The 17,500-nt window shown below is 40.6% G+C and overlaps 1 protein-coding gene across 3 annotated transcripts in view; it reads left to right on the forward strand.

The window, feature by feature from the left end:
• LOC143031187 (uncharacterized) overlaps positions 1-17,500 on the forward strand; it is a 33,851-nt gene that overhangs the window by 15,346 nt on the left and 1,005 nt on the right. Inside the window, exons 1-5 of one of the 3 annotated variants that reach the window (XM_076194722.1) lie at positions 2,782-2,918; positions 8,936-9,566; positions 14,280-14,435; positions 14,606-14,901; positions 15,661-15,862. In XM_076194722.1, coding sequence (XP_076050837.1) covers positions 8,937-9,566; positions 14,280-14,435; positions 14,606-14,901; positions 15,661-15,862 — 1,284 coding nt within the window. In that variant the 5' untranslated portion in view covers positions 2,782-2,918; position 8,936. Of the gene's footprint in view, positions 1-2,781; positions 2,919-3,779; positions 4,159-8,935; positions 9,567-14,279; positions 14,436-14,605; positions 14,902-15,660; positions 15,863-17,500 lie in introns of those variants that run through there. The other 2 variants (XM_076194721.1, XM_076194720.1) reach the window with 2 other exon arrangements.

Consider the following 17,500-nt stretch of genomic DNA (forward strand, 5'->3'; position numbering starts at 1 on the left):
TTGCGATCAAACATTTTAAATCTATATTCACAATTGAAAGCTCACAAGATTGGGAGAAAGGACAGAAAGATCCCCCACAATGAAAGAAGTTATGGTGACACAGAAAGAAACAAGGGACCAAATGAAAAAAACCTTGACATCAGAAAGTCACATGGCTGGATGGAATTGCAAATTGGACATTGAAAGAATGTATAGATGAACTAATGGACAAAATACACAAGATGACTGATTTCTCACTCAAAGAAGGAAAAGTACCACAAGATTGGAAAAATGCAAATATTGTACCAATATATAAAGGAGGGGACAAAGAAAATCCAACCAACTATAGACCAGTCTCCCTTACAAGTACAGTAGCAAAAATATGCGAAAAAATGATCAAAAGTAAATGGATTAAACATTTGGAGGAGAACAAAATAATAAATCCAAAACAAATTGGATTTAGTCATGGAAGATCATGTGCCACAAACTTAATGTGCTTAGAGATGAGAACTCAAATTGGGAAGAAATGATATGTGGACTCCCACAAGGCTCTGTATTGGCTCCAATAATGTTTGCCATATATATAAATGACATGGATGAAGGTGTGGTATGTTATATGAACTTTTTTGCAAATAATGCAAAACTACTAAAGAGAGTAAGTACAGAGGAAGATTGCAATTCACTACAAGAAGACCTGGATAAAGTCTGGAAATGGAGTCAGAAGTGTGGAGGGAATTCCAACATCAAGAAATGTAGTATAATGGAATTTGGAAAAAGCAAAAATAGAATATTGGGACAATATAAAATTGGTACAAAGGAAGTTAAAAAAGTCAACTCGGAAAGGGACCTAGGAGTAACCAGCCTATTAAGTTAGACTAGTAATTGGTTGAATAATTGGAAACAGAGTTGTTTTAAACGAAAAAAAAAACTTCTGGGTGGAAATTTTTTATGAGTGGCGTTCCACGGGGTTCCGTTCTTGGGCCACTTCTATTTATACTATATATAAATCATGTAGACCACGGACTAAGATTTATTGTTTCCAAATTTGCTGATGGTACAAAACTGTGCGGAATGGCAAATGATCATTTAAACCAATTAGATATTCAAGAAGATTTAGATAAATTACAGCAATGGTCTGAGAAGGGGCTACTGAAATTGAACACAAGGTAGAAATAACAGTAAGTACGATTACAAGTTATTTGGAAATTCGTTAACAAAAGTGGATAGTGAAAAGGATCTTGCCGTAATTATCAGTAACAATCTCAAATCATCTAAGCAGTGTATTTCAGCCTCTGAGAAAGCAAATAAGATTCCAGGACTGATTGCGCGATTTCTTTTTTTTTTCCAAAAGTCCATCACTCATTAACAAGCTATATAAATCGTTAGTTCGTCCACATTTCAAATATGCTGTTTCTGTATGGTCACCGAATCTCATTAAAGACGTTGAATGATTGGAAAAAGCACAATGGCGAGGTACAAAACTGATTCCAAATATGAAAAATAAATCATACGAAAATCGACTAAAACATATGAATCTGTTTTCCCTAGAAAAGCGTATATTCAGAGGTGATTCGATACAGGTCTTTAAGATTCTAAAGTGAATTGACAACATCAAAAGTGACAAAATTTTCACACTGAATGAGAATCCGACAAGAAACAATGGTCTCAAATTGCCTGGAAATAGATTTAATTTGGAAGTGGGTAGAAACAACTTTGCCAACCGTGTAGTTAATGAATGGAATAAACTCCTTTTAGAGGCAGTGCAATGTAGTTCAGTTCGAAGCTTTAAGAATTATGCAGATAAGCACCTAAGCAAGATGCTGTAATGACCATCATTTATTTTATATTATTTGTTTATTTGTTTTGTTATAATTTGTCTGTTTATTATTATTTGCTTGATTCTCATTCATTATTAGTTAATGTCAATTTATTATTACTATTTACCTGTTAGTTTATTATTTAACTATATCAATGCAGTTATATATGGATTTTATTTATTTACATTATCTTAGTTTTTATCTATTCATTTATCTATTCATTTATCATTATTATAATTTTTCCGCATCCGACCTAGATATGGACCAAAAGGTCTCTCGTCGTCGACATGCTCCGCCTAATTTGCAATCCTTTGTATGCCCCCTTACAGGTTACGTACTTGAAAATGCGTATTCGCTGAAAAATACATATATAGCCTACAAGTACTCGATTTTCAGAAGAAGAAAAAAAGTCCCATTGTAAAAAATATAATGACAATCATGACTGTCTATTGTGATTGATTTGCTGGCAACACTGAAATTTGACAAAGACGACAAAACATTACATGTATATATTACAATTAGAATTTAGAGGGAACTCGTGGAGACATTGCAGTAAAACAAAACGAAATAGTTCAAAGCCAAATTCCCTGTACACTATAAGTGCATCTTGCACATATTACACGGCCATTTCCTTCGCCTTGTAGCAAATATTTGGGAAACGATAGCAAATTATGACGACACTGATTTACGTATCCTCAAATAATTCCCTTCAATTCACTCAGCATTCGATGATCACACACAAAATAAATGTAAAACGAAACTCCTGTATTCGTCATTGTTTCCTGTGCTTCATTATCATTAGTTTGGTTACTATCATCATCATCACTATCATTATGATTTACATTTGTCCACCTCATCGTTGTGCAGTGTTGGAGACGAATACTTTTCGAGGGAGAAGGTGGTGCAAAGTTACTTCCCTCCCCCTCCTCCTCCTCCTCCCACCAGCTGCATGCACGCATTGCCATGACGTCACAATGGCAGTTGTTTGCTTTCCCTGGTTGGAACTGGTCGTGAGAGTGCTTCGAACTGTGAATTTGATAGAGGCCTAGTTTGTACAGCACATAGGACGCTGGGAAGCTAAGATTGGACAGTTAGGTAGTTCAACAGCTACAACCTCTTCAGGTAGGTGAATTCTGTGTAGAACCGATAAACATGAGCGAGTGTCGTCGTCATGTTGGATGGCACTTCCCCCCAGCCAGCCAGCCAGCCAGCCAGCCAGCCAGCTAGCCAAAGTCTTCAACCGACGAAAGACGCCACGTCAGCCGCCGTCTGCATTGCTGTGCATCAAGTGCCACAGGGAAAAAGAAAGAAAGAAAGAAGAGGAGGAGAGGAAAAAGAAAGAAAGAAAGAAGAGGAGGAGAAACAAAGTGAAAAGATGGACGACGGACGGACGTTCTCCTAGATACTCCCCCTCCTCCTCCCCTCCTCCACCCCGCCCCTTCTCCTCCTCCCTCCCTCCCTCCCTCCTCCTCCTTCTTCCCTCCATCCACCAGACACCTCCTCCTCCTCCCTCCCTCCTTCCTTCCTCTACCTCCTCCCTCCCTCCCTCCCTCCTTCCTCTACCTCCTCCCTTCCACCCCTTTTCCTCCTCTTCCTTCCATCCTTCCTCTTCCTCCTCCTTCCCTCCCTCCCTCCTTCCTCCTCCACCCTTCTTCACAGCCTTATTGTATTCCTTCTCTTAATGTATTGTTTTTGAATCCTTCATTACAAAGGCGGAGGAGCATGATGCCGACAGGAGACCGTTTGGTCCATAGCTAGGTCGGATGCGAAAAAATATATATATAAATGATAAAAGAAAGCTAAGATAATATAGAAATGATAATAATATAAATAATGATAAATAAGATAAATGATACATAAGTATAGTTAAAATGTGATTAATTATTTCCAATGAAAGACTAATTTGTGAAAGATCATTTATTGGAATTTCTCAATATCAGTAAGATCTAGAAATGACGCATCGAGTGCACATTTCATTTACCTCAAGGGATAGATATTAGATCTCAAAATGTACGATATTTCTTTAATAAGGGTACCATCATTTTGTTAGGACAACAATTATTTTGAGGTCCCTGTACAATAATACCGCGTTCAGAATTTGGCAATCCTGGCACGCAACTGAGTCACAGTTGTGACATAAGGTCTCTTCTGATTCTTTGTCTGTCTACCTGGACAATCCTGATCTTTGGACAGTTTAAGGTGCGGATCAGTGCTCCTCAGCTCGAAAGTGGACATTCGCTAAAGTCGTAAATGTAGAGGCGGCCCACATCCTGTGAGGGCAGGTTTTGCTTGGTGGAAACTTCCAGAATATAGGCGTCTGATCTCGCAGTAGGAAGTCTTCTCAAGGACAAGGCTGAAAAAGGTGGTGATGATAATAATACTAAGGGTAATAATAATAATAATAGTAATGATAATTATAGTGATAGTTATAATCATAATAATAATAATGGTAATATAATAATAATAATAATATTTTCTAAAGTAAGTGTGCGCTTACAAGTACGTAGCCTATCCTCAAGGACGTCTGCCTCTCTTAAATTCCAATGTCCTTGCCCCGCACGGTGCTGTCGGCACAATCACCCCTTCATCATAAAATCTCCTCCTTGCATCTTCTCCCAAATGCCTCTTTCTCATGATACTCTTTAATCCACCAAGGTATTTACTTGCTTCTCTCAATCTGAATTTTACCTCCACATCGAATGCACATATTTTAAATAGTGGACATGTACAGCTTGTTGTAACGTAATTTATCTATTAATTTGTTTGTTTGATTTGTTTACTCACTTGTTTTTATTTGTATTTTTATGTTTTTGTTTATTGTGCCTTTGCACACGATCTCACACCGAATATATTTTCTGTTTTACAAACCAGCATGCTTACATACTGCGACAAAAAAAGCCAATCTCAAATATGTTAATTCACACACACACACACACACACACACACACACACACACACACACACACACACACACACACACACACACACACACACGGTGGCGTAGTTGGTAGAGCGGACCTCAACCCTTCACACCTCAGGGTTGATATTCCCGAGGGAGTTGAGGTTCTGTGGGTGAGGATTAACCCCCGCCTTCACCCCCGCCACACCGCGTCCATTATTATGTGTGTGGTCTATCATCCTCCACGTGCACACACCGCCGCTCTCCTTTCCGATCACATTATTGAGACCGCTGACTCCCTACGATTGAAATACCCTGCTGCAAAGCTGGTCATTTGTGGGGACTTTAATCGGCTAGACACAAGTGAGATTCTACATCAATTAAGTCTTACTCAGGTGGTGAACTTCCCCACCCACAAGCAAACTACTCTCGACCTTATCATGACCGACATGGCTCAACAGTACTCCCCTCCCAGACCTCTCCCCCCCCATCGGCAGGAGTACCCACATCACCATCCAGTGGTCGCCAGCACCCAGCAATGCCATCCGTAGAACTAAGGTCACTCGACACCACCGCCCCATGCCTGACTCGGCCATGAGGGAGTTTGGGAGGTGGATAGTGGAGTATCCCTGGACGGAGGTTCTGGAAGCCGAGGACGTGGAAACCAAGTGGAAAAACTACTCAACAACCACTACTGAAGCTTTCCACTTTTTTTTCCCGGTCAAGGACTTCTCCGTGAACCGATCAGACGCCCCCTGGATGACCCCCCGTATTAAGCGTCTAATTAAACAACGCAACAAGGCATATTACACTGATCGACCCCTCTTCAGATCCCTCAGAAATAAAGTCATCAAGGAGATAAGTATTGCAAAGTCTTCGTACTACCCTAATAAAATAGAACACCTCAAAACACAAAATAACAGTCAGTGGTTTAGTAAGATCAAAGCTCTCTGCGGGCTACAAAATAATCAAGCCTCTCACCTGCCCTGCGCTTCACACTTACCACCTGACTTAGCTGCTCAAGAGATTAACACTCACTTCGCCTCTATCTGCCAGACCTTACCCCCCCTTAACTTCTCCGGCCTACCTGCCTACCTCCCCTCTCCCTCACCCCCTGCCCCTGTCCAGAAAGCTGACGTTGCCACTAAACTAAGTAAATTAAAGTATAACAGATCTACAACACCTTCTGATCTACCTATCAAAATCTACAAAGAATTTGCCCCAGAACTTGCCCTCCCACTTTCCTCCATAATTAATGCTTCACTGAGTCAAAACTCCTGCCCCAGTGATTGGAAAATTTCATATATCACTCCCATCCCCAAATGTCCGAACCCACAGTCACTAAGCGACCTTAGACCTATTGCTATCACCCCAATCCCAAGCCTTATATGTGAGGGTTTTGTTTTTAACTCAGTATACAACAAAATTAAAGATCAAATCGATATAAAACAGTATGGCAACATGAAATCCTCATCCACAACTCACTATCTTGTTAATCTTCTGGACTTCTTGCACAGCCACTTAGACAAGCGCAATACTTCTCTAGCCTTGACCTTTATTGACTTCAAGAAAGCGTTTGACCTTGTTGACCATAACATCATCATCTCCAAAGCCATACAACTGGGGATCCAACCACACTTGGTAGCATGGCTAGCCGACTTCCTGACCGGACGTCAACAGGTAGTGAGGTACCAGGGAACGACATCCTCCCTCCACCCTCTAACATGTGGGGTCCCCCAAGGGACCAAGATGGGACCACTGTGCTTCCTCATCCTCATAAATGACGCATTAATGGACACCCAACATAGATGGAAATACGTCGATGACTGTACAGTTGGCATTCCCATCAACACCAGGCAGCCTGACTTTTCTCCACTACAAAACATCCTAGACAACCTCAAAACGTGGACTGAGAGCAGGAATGTGACAGTTAACCACAACAAGACCGTGGTCATGCATGTTTGTACATCCAAACAGGCGGTGGCACCACCTCAACTGTCATTAGGAACCCATTCCCTTCAAGTTGTCCAGTCCGCCAAGCTACTAGGCATCACAATAGACGACCACCTTAACTGGAACCAGCACATCAACAACATCATCAGGACAGCCTCTTACAAACTCTTCATGCTGCGCAGATTGAAGTCCCTTGGTACCCCATCACCAGATCTAAAGGGAGTCTACACCACCTTCGTACTCCCCACCCTCATGTACGCCTCCCCAGCCTGGTCATCATCACTTAACATCACACAGAGGAGCAAATTAGAGAAAGTGCAAAAAAGAGCGTGCAGAATTATCTTGGGTAATCAGTATGAGGGATACGAACACGCCCTCACCACCCTCAGCTTGCCAAGATTGTCCGACAAACACAGTGAGGCACTGAATAAGTTTGGACAGGACCTAATGCTACACCCACGTCACCGTCACTTCCTCCCACCTCCCACCACACCCACCCGCCATGCAACTCGGCATTCAAACAAAATCAAGCCCATCAGAGCGCCGAGAACTGACCGATACAAGAACAGTACCATTCCATCCATTGTCCGCACAATAAACTCATCATAAATTTTAGACTAAGCATATCACTCTAATAATTACTATATTACTCATAAAAGTGCCCAATTGTATTATTGTCAGTGTATCACTGCTATCTCAATAAACCTATCATTATTATTTATTATTATTATTATTATTTACACACACACACACACACACATATATATATATATATATATATATATATATATATATATATATATACACACAGTTCGTGATGAATTTTTGAAAGGAGTTGCTATTCAACATATTCTAAACTCAAATCAATTGTACTAGTTGACTTAGATTTTCTTATCTTTGTTCAGGTACAATTTTTTAATGTATTTTATGCTATGTGTGCTGTATTCCCCTAGTTGTTCATTGGGTCCTGTCTCTCAAAGTTGTGACACCAAGCCTCAAACTCATGTACAGTTCCAACTTGATCTATATCCTTGATTTCCAGTTGTAATATTTTGATTTGTATTCATGTATTGTTCCAGTTTGGGCTATATTGTCTTCAAAGCTATTGCAAGTTTTACTAATGCATCTATCTGGAAATTTGTATTCCTTAACATGATCTGTACATATGGTCCTTCTTAGTTTGTTCCCATGATTTCCTAAAGCCCTGCCATATCTAATCAGGAGATCCCCTCTGCCAATGCAATCTACCCTCTTCAGTGACCTGAACACTGTGATCATGTCACCTCTTTCTCTTGCTTCGGTCTTTCAAAGTTGGCAGACCCACTGCTTTTAGTCTCTCCTCATAATTATGAGGAGAGACTGGCTGGCTGGCTGGCGACCAGTTTGGTTGCTGCTTTTTGTTTGTATCATCTTGATCCTCTTTGTATCCTTCACTCACTCTGTGTGGGGACCATACCACCAATGGATGCATATCCCAGTCTTGGACATGTCAGGGATTTTATTTATCTATTTATTTATTTATTCATTTATTTTCCATCAACTGTTCTTCCATATAGTGAAAAGCCAGTTCAGTCTTGTGCAGCAATCCGTATGTCTCTCCCACAGTTCTGCTCATATGTTTGTCGTCAGCACTCCCAAGTATTTTTCCTCTTTTGTTTTTGTACCTGGTTCACTTCCCAAGGAATGTTTTAGAGATGGTCTTTTGCCACTGTTGCTGCTGCCCATTTCCAGTACTTTGCATTTTTTGGTACTGGACTTCATTTCTCATTCTTGTCTCCATGCAAAAAATAGTGCCTAGATCTTTTTAAAGCAGTGCAGATCTCGCCGTTTTTTTTTTTGTTTTGTTTTTATTCCCCTCATGCTTTTGGCGTCGTCACCTGCAAACACGTTGGCACAGCTTGTTGTACCTTCCATCATACCATTGACATCGACAAGAAACATTATTGGAGCTCCAATCACTGAACCTAGTGGAACTCCCCTCGTTACTCCTCTCCATCTTGACATCTTATCCTTGACCACGGTCTTCCCTTCGAAAGATATTTGACCCAATGGAGTAGTTGGCCTCCCTCCTCTCAGTTCTCTGACGTGTGTTCCAATTTCACACAAGTAGACTGTGAGGTACTTTACCAAAGCCCCTCTCCAGGTCCATGTACACACAGTTCGCCCATCCCATGTGTGTGTGTGTGTGTGTGTGTCTATTAATGATGTAGTTGTTTGATGATGTATGTGTATACCATGGGTAATGTTTTATATATATTTATATATTTCTTTTTCTCGCCTTTTCCAGGATGGATTGCCCCAATTGCCTTAACAAATTCGACGAGGATCGACGACCACGAGTGCTGTCGTGTGGCCACTCCTTTTGTCTCCCTTGTCTGCGTCAAGTCCACAGTTCGAACGGCGGTATAGTGCCCTGTTTCCAGTGCAGAAAGGAAGAATACTTAGATGTGGACGACATCCCCACCGGAGATCTCACAAAGGAGGAGGAGGAGGAGGAGGAGGAAGAGCCACATTCGGGCAATTGCCCCATCCACGGAGGACAGGCATTCTCTCTGTGGTGTGCAGAATGTAGCCAGGACATGTGTCCCGAGTGCAGGCCGTTCCACCAGGACCTGAAGCACCAGGTGCTTGAACACTCACAGGCCAAAAGCCTCATTTTGTCCAAGTACAGCCTCGACGGACAAGGTTTCTATGAGTGTTTGGTCAGTATCGAGGCGGCCATACAAGACGTTAAGGAAATGGCTCAAAATTTAATCAGTCCTCTTAGTGAAACGCTTTCCATGGTCCAGCGTCACATCAGCGAAAATGAGAAACAAAATAAGGTCGTGGAGAGAACTTCCTCCCTCGGTGCTCTTGAAGATTTGCTCCTGCAGAAGTCACGTCGCTTGAATAGAAATCGAGTTGCTCTCCAAATGCAGGTAAATACTATTCGCTAGCTCTATGTCTTTTTTAAGTATTTGTTTATTTCAATTGCTATGAAATACTACAGACGGAAAATATCGAGGAATAAAAGAGGACTTATCACATAATAGTTTTGTTGTGCACATGGTTGAGGAGCTCGGTGAGAGTAATCGAGAAGAATTGGGTGCATAACGAATGCTCAAGAAAATAACAAAGGAACGAGCTCACATACAGCCAAATGATACGAGCAAATAGAATGAAACATGTTAACTCAAATTAGATAAATCTCAAATTGTATTCCACCGAGATGACGTAACGCTTCAGTTTAGTAAAGACGTGCGATATGACGTAATGTCTGCTACCTGGTAAGTCACATCACGGGAGGGTCAAAACAAACCTTCAGAATACATTCAAGATTGTCCGTCTGAAGTTGTTAAATCCTGACCTAAATAATAAGAAACCCTCGTAATAACTGGAGGTATTAACCAAGGTCTAGAAATAATACTACAAGCGGCAACGAAAGAGGATAAAGGTGTCGTCGCATTTTTAAAGTTTGTCATGTCGACATCCTTTACTTTAGCTTGTCCATTTTAACTGGGAGAAAGATTATCTGAATGAGACATGAGGATTAGAAATCAACAATTCTAAAAATTTAGCGTGGAGAGTCCATGGCAAATGCTCACAAGCATTATAAAGGAGGAGCATGCCAACAGGAGACCTTTTGGTCCATAACTAGGTCGGATGCAATATATATATATATATATATATATATAATATATATATGTATTATATATATATTTATATATATATAACATATATATTATATATACATATGTATATATATATACAGTACTGTATATACATATATATACATATATTATATATATATATATATAATGATAAATAAAAAAATTGATAATAATATAAATGATATTAAAGTAGATAAATGCATAGATATAGTTAAAAATAAACAAACAAGTAAATAGTAAATAATAATAAAGTGACGGATAAATAATAATACATGAAAATCAATCAAATAATGATAAAAACAGACAAATAATAACAAACAAATAATATAAAATAAATGGCAGTCATTACAGAATCTTCGAACTGAACTACATTGCACTGCCTCTATAAGAAGTTTATTCCATTCATTAACTACAAGGTTGGCAAAGTTGTTTCTACCCACTTCCAAATTAAATATATTTCCTGACAATTTCAGACCATTATAACTAGTCTGATTCTCATTCAGTGTGAAAATTGTATCACTATTGATCCTATTAATTCCCTTTAGAATCTGAAAGACCTATATCAAGTCACCTCAGAGTCTACGCTTTTTTAGGGAAAACAGATTCATATGTTTTAGTTGATTTTCGTATGATTTAGTTTGATATTTGGAATCATTTTTGTGGCTCGCCCTTGTACTTTTTCCAATCTGCCAGTGTCTTTATTAAGATTCGGTGACCATACGGAAACAGCATATTCCAAATGTGGACAAACTAACAATTTATAGAGCTTGTTAATGAGGGCTAGACTTTTGAAGTCAAAAGATCGCGCAATGAGTCCTAGAATCTTATTTGCTTTCTCAGAGGCTGAAATACACTGCTTAGATGATTTGAGCAGTCAAGAGTTTTTACGAGAGTAGTAGAGCTTATGTTAGGATTAGGAATGGAGAGAGTGAGTGGTTTGAGGTAAAGGTGGGACTTCGTCAGGGATGTGTTATGTCCCCCTGGCTGTTCAATCTTTACATGGATGGGGTGGTGCGAGAGGTGAATGCAAGGGTGGTGGGTCGGAGATTGGAGATGGTTAAAGAAAATGGAGAAAAGTGGGAGATAAGCCAGTTGTTGTTTACTGACGACACAACGCATGTAGCAGTACCAGAGGAGGGATTGAGGAAGTTAGTGACAGAGTTTGAGAAGGTGTGTGAAAGAAGGAAGTTGAAGGTGGGTAAAAGTAAGGTGATGAGATGCACAAGGGGAGAGAGTGGTTGCAGGCTGGAAGTGAGTATTAAGGGAGAGAGACTGGAGGAAGCGGATAGTTTTAGATACTTGGGTGCGAATATGGCAGGAAAGGGAGGAGTGGGGGTGAAGGTAGAATGTAGATTGAGAGAAGCGAATAAATGCCTTGGGGGATTAAAAAGTGTAATGAAAATTAGACATTTGGAAATGGATGCCAATAGGATATTGTATGAAGTAGTGATTGTGCCGACAGCACTGTATGGGGCAGAAACATGGACCATAAGAGAGGAAGAGAGGAGGAGTTTGGATGTGTTTGAGATGAAATGCCCGAGATGTATGATAGGGGTTCCTAGGCTAGATAGAGTGAGAAATGGAGGTGAGGAGAACAGGGGTGGAAAGGGAGTTGGGAGATAGGGTTGATGAAAGAGTATTGGGATGGTTTGGACACATGGAAAGAATGAGTGAAGAAAGACTAGTAAAGGAGGTGTGGAAGGCAGAGGTGAAAGGAGTGAACATGAGGGGACGTCCTAGGATGAGATGGATGGATGGGGTAAAAGGGGCATTGGGAAAAAGGGGAATGTCTGTTGAGGAAGGACGGGAGAGGACTGAAGCTAGGGGGTGAGTGAAGAATGGCTGTGTGTGGATGATGCTGTGATGTATGAGGGGGTGTGCTGTGTCTTGCGACACTACTTCTGACCCAGGGCAGTGGACAAGATGCAGGGATGACCCGTCATCCAGGAGGGGCCAAGATAAGGGGGAGGGAAAGAGAGTAGAGGGGGGTGGAGTATATAGGGGATGGAATGGGAGGGAGTGGTTTCTATGCCTCGTCTTTTGGCTACCTCCCGTGTAAGGGGGAAAAAGCCTTTGGTATATGTATGTATGGTATATGTACTGGTAATTATGCCAATATCCTTTTCACTATCCACTTTTGTCAACGAATTTCCAAATAACTTGTAATTGTACCTACTGTTATGTTTACCTATGTGCATAACCTTGCATTCACTTGTGTTAAATTACATTAGCCACAAATGCTCACTGGGTATATACTCACAAGACAATTGCTCACATCCTTAGTTGAAAAAGAGACAAATGCTCACACTTTTTTTTTGTAATTTTCAAATATTTGTTCCCATTGTTATTTTCAAAGGATCATAGTTAGTAGAGCAGTTCACTATATGCTGTATGTTGAGTACCTTTCCCAGTTCCTGTATAGGGTAAACAACTATTTTGGCTATATATAAGAATGTCATAATTCATAGTTAAGGGAGGTCTCACTACTGATGACGACTATGAAAACCCAAGATCGAACATCAACCAGGACTGGGATAGAAGTCACCAAGCTAAGAACTATAATGAAGACACAAGCAAAGCAATCAGTTAGTCGTCCAAACCAACTTCTGACTCAAGCTCTGCTACAAGCCACTGAGGAGGTCCGTGCCAACATTGTCATGAGAGATCTTCAACGACAACGGCGTGGGTGTCTTCCTGAGGACCCTGCATCACTTCGGGACCTAGTCATCACAGAGGACTGGACACAAACTGGTGGAGCAGCTCCGAGGCCCTTCCTCATCCATGACTCAGGTCCAGAAGAACGACAACGCGTTGTGGTCTATGCATCCGAGGAGCAACTGCGACATGTCGCACAAGCTGACACCTGGTGAATGGACGGCAATTGCTCCATCAGTCCAAGCATCTTTGAACAACTTGCGTCATACGATTGTCCTCTTGCGTCGATGCCTTCCTCCCTCCCTGGAAAGAGTGCTCAGGTTGGCCAAGAACTGCTGCAAGTTGTGGTCGACAAAATGGAAGAAATGTCGGACAATCTTTCCTGACCCCAGGCTCTTAGTCACCGACTTTGAGCTGGCAGCCATTCGGTCGGTATCAGCAGTGCTTACTAGGACCTCATGTCACCACGCAAGGCTGGAGAGAACCTGGAGAAAACTTCAAAACTTGAGCCAGACCGAGCTGAACCGCACAGGTTGAGGATGTGAAGCGCTTCGGCTTTAGAGCCCCAGACCAGCCAGGACCAGGAAGGCATGCGGTCGTACCTCAAGAACAGAATACCCGAAGGCCTGGAGGACCTAGTTTGCTACTTTGAAGCGACATACGTTACGGGTACCTTCCGCCAAGTCCAGCCACCACGAGTCCGTCGAGATACTCCACTACCTCCTCTACGCGTGTGGGGCACACTCCAGCCCGCTTCGACGTTCCTGTCTGGAACGTTCATCAGGCCTCTATTGAAGGACAAACACGAACGAACAACAGAGTTGAGAAGGATGGAAAACATCATTTCCATCGTTAGTGGGACATCATCACCCTTCATTCTGGACATCGGTTGAAGCTCTTCGTAGGGACTGCGCACTGATATCGACACTGCACCCCTCTGGAATAAAGACTGATAGTGCAACTGGATCCATATGATAATGTTGTGGTACTGTAAAAAGCTACAGGTATTGGGAAATGAATCAATATTTGTTGAATGATCAGTTTCTTTAAAGATTGATATGTATGTTATTCACACTAAGAAACATAAAGAATAATTTGTGAGCATTTGTCGCTTTTTCAGCTAAAGGTATGAGCAATTGTCTTTTGATTATTTGTCCGAACAGTGCTAGGACCTTCTATTACCCATTTTCATGACGACGAAACTGTTTACAAGAGGATGACGCAATATTCCCAGTCCCCAGTTATCCAATTAAAATAATGTTACCCCTTAAACACTATTCCCCCCCTTTTCTTTTGATCTACTTTTATGTTGTATCTCTATGACAGATGCGGGGTCCCATGTCGACACTAGGAGCGTTCGAATCATCAGCGGAAACTCTTCGGCGACTGCTGGGTGAGGCAAACAGCAGTTCTGGCGCCAGTTCTGGAGAAGGAAAGGAAAAGGGAGAAAAGAGAGCGGGGAATACGAGTTCTAACAAGAAGGTTTGTTTTAGTTGGAAGGTCCGTTTTGACCTGTCACAGGTTTACGAAACAATGAGGCAACATTCCCAGTCTCCAGGTGTCCAATTGAACTAATGTTGAACCCCCCCCCCCCAACTATTTCCCCTCTCTTCTTCTCGGTTACTTATTTACTGTGTGTGTCCCTATGACAGATGCAGGGTCCCGTGTCGACGCTGGGGGCGTCCGAACCATCAGCGGAAACTCTTTCGCATCAGCTGGGTGAGGCGAACAGCAGTTCTGGCGCCGTTGGAGGAGAAAAAGAAAACGGAGAAAAGAGAGCGGGAAATACAACATCTAAAGAAGCAGCAGCTGATGAATCGATTGTTGTTGTAAAGAATGAGCAGAGAGTGCTGTCTGAATATGCGGATGTCTGTTTTGACCTACCACCACAGGATCACAAGGCCTATTACACGACGCACGTAAAGGTCCAACGCACAGAACCTACGAGGTACGTTGTTGTTGCTCATATTGTCGTTATTATAGATCGTAACTGTCTCCCAGTCGACAGCTCCGCACGAGCATCCACGTTGTTCTCTTTTCAAGGAGGGCCAGAAACAATAAATTCAAATAAAACATAATTTGTCAGCTTGTGAATGTCGTCTCACTCGGTTCAATTCTCCGACTACATTTTTTTTTTAATCCATATCTAGGTTTAATCACACCATTGTCTTCCTAAGTAACCTTCCCTTCCCCTTTTCCCTACATCCAAAATAATTCAATAACTCGCACAGCAGTGTGGTATAGCCTGAATGTTCCATATGATATAACATGAGAAAATATTGAGAAAAAGGGGCTTCTTTAGAGTGTCATCACACTGGGCTTCCACGGGCTTGACTGCCAACGCCGGCAATTGGGAGTTCGTTCGTTCGAGTGAAAACGACTTCTGTTACAATATTCTATTTTTCAAATCTCCAAATATCAAATTGGTTTTCTGTCATAATATAATATAGCAAAGCTGAATGATGCACTACCAAGATATTGTAAACCTAGACGAACATTAGACATAGTGTTGAAATGCTCGTAGACAAGTCTAGATTTCTGTAAGCGAGGTCACCTTCTTGTTGTTCGAATGGAGGAGGTTGGAGGGAGGAGGAGGAGGGAGGATGTGGGAGGAGAAGTAGCCCAGTTACTGGGATGACCTTGTACGCGACATGACGTCACAGATCTCTCCAATGTCGCACATCCTCTCATGCTTTCCTCGTTTCAGGTCTCGTGAAAAAGGCTTCTCGTTCTACTTTAGAGATGACGCTGACCGTCCAATGTTCGTGATTACTTGTGAGGGCGGAACTGGGCATGTGGAGACCTGTACTTTGGAACCGACGACGGGGTGGTTGGGACCATCGAGGGATCAGTGTGATATTCAGCCGAGAGATGCCCATCGCCTCACCATTGTTGAAGGTCCGACACAGGTAAGTTAAAACAAAATAAGTGAATAGATTAATAAATGAATAAATAAAGTAGAATAATGATAATAGAAAATTCAGATCTATTTCGTAACAACAACAATAATAATATTGATAATAATGATGATGATGATGATAATAATAATAACAATAATGATGCAGTAATAATAGTATTAATGATAATAGGTAATAATACACTGAAACTTGGATGAAATGTGAAACTAATTAGGGTTTTGAGACCAAAAAGTGGCTTAGATATGAATAATTTAAACATTTTCTAAAGATAAAAAAAAAAAAAAAAAAATGCATCTAATACACTAAAGGAATTGGCCCAGTACATAAATGGCCATAAATTCCCGAAGATCAATTAAGTAAATAGGTGTAAATGCTGTTGCACAGATTCTTTAAAAACATTCGAACGTAAACATAATTTGAATGCAGCCTCTATCTGCACCATCGAGGATTCTTATCGGCTAAATATCCACACGCTGCCATATAGGTTATTTGACTCGTAACTACCTGAATAGCCCCAGGGGCTGGGCGTTACCGGCTATGTAATCATTTCCAATGATAATACTAGTAATAATACTAACGACAACAACAATGATAATGATAAAGATAATGATGATGATGATGATGATGGAGTGGTGGTGAAAATAATAATAATAAGAACGGGGAGCTAAAGGTGCCTAGTCTGGGCTGCATTTCCGTCAAAGCATGACCGATTTCGATTTCCTCAGAGTGCTCCGTATTACTGTGTATGTGTTTATATACATATTATTATCAATATTATTTTTATCATTACTACTATAATTGTTTTTATTGTTATTATTATTATCATTATTTTTATCAATATTATCATCTTTTTATTTTTTACTATTAATTATTATCATTATTCTTATTATTATTTTTATTCTTAGTGTTCATTATTTACGTTATTATTGATTATTATTGTTATTATTATTTTAATTTTTATTATTTTTTTTAGTTTTTATTATAATTTTAATTCTTTATTAGTTACTAGACCACCCGTGACCCGTTGGGTCAAATAAAATCTTAAATGGCTCCTCTTTTTAAAGCAGGTTACTATTAGCTTAAGACTTACCAGTTGTGTGCGGTCCTCGTGCTCTCTCGAAGGAAAGTAAACTGGATACAGGCGTTCTCAAGAAATTAGATAAGGAGAGCCTCCTTAATTAATTATGCTTATGTTATGTCACGTCTCGTCACCCCACTCCCACTCATTATCATTATCATTCAGGGAGTCCCATGGGACTTGAGCGAGTAACAACGTTTATAAATATAAACTTTATGATAGATATACTATGTCACTATCACCGTATAGTATAAATCACAGAAAATAAGTTTCTACATCAAACTGAATATAATTTAGAGCTCTTACCTCTATTCAGTAGACGAAGGCAGTGACTTGAAATGCAGAAGATTGTGACGTCATGTCGTCATTGCTTGGAACTGTACGTAATATTCTAATATACTCATTATGCCTCATAAATGCTAAGTCAAGAGTTGGCTATACTTTTAAATAATAACTATGAAAAATTTAAATATTAATGGTCAGAAAATATGTAATCGGAAAAGTGGAAATAAAAAATTTGGCAAATTGGAAAATTAGTAGTCGTGACGTCA

This window comes from Oratosquilla oratoria, chromosome 12, assembly GCF_046742065.1.
Source record: "Oratosquilla oratoria isolate Oo_2021 chromosome 12, ASM4674206v1, whole genome shotgun sequence".
NCBI lineage: Eukaryota > Metazoa > Arthropoda > Malacostraca > Stomatopoda > Squillidae > Oratosquilla > Oratosquilla oratoria.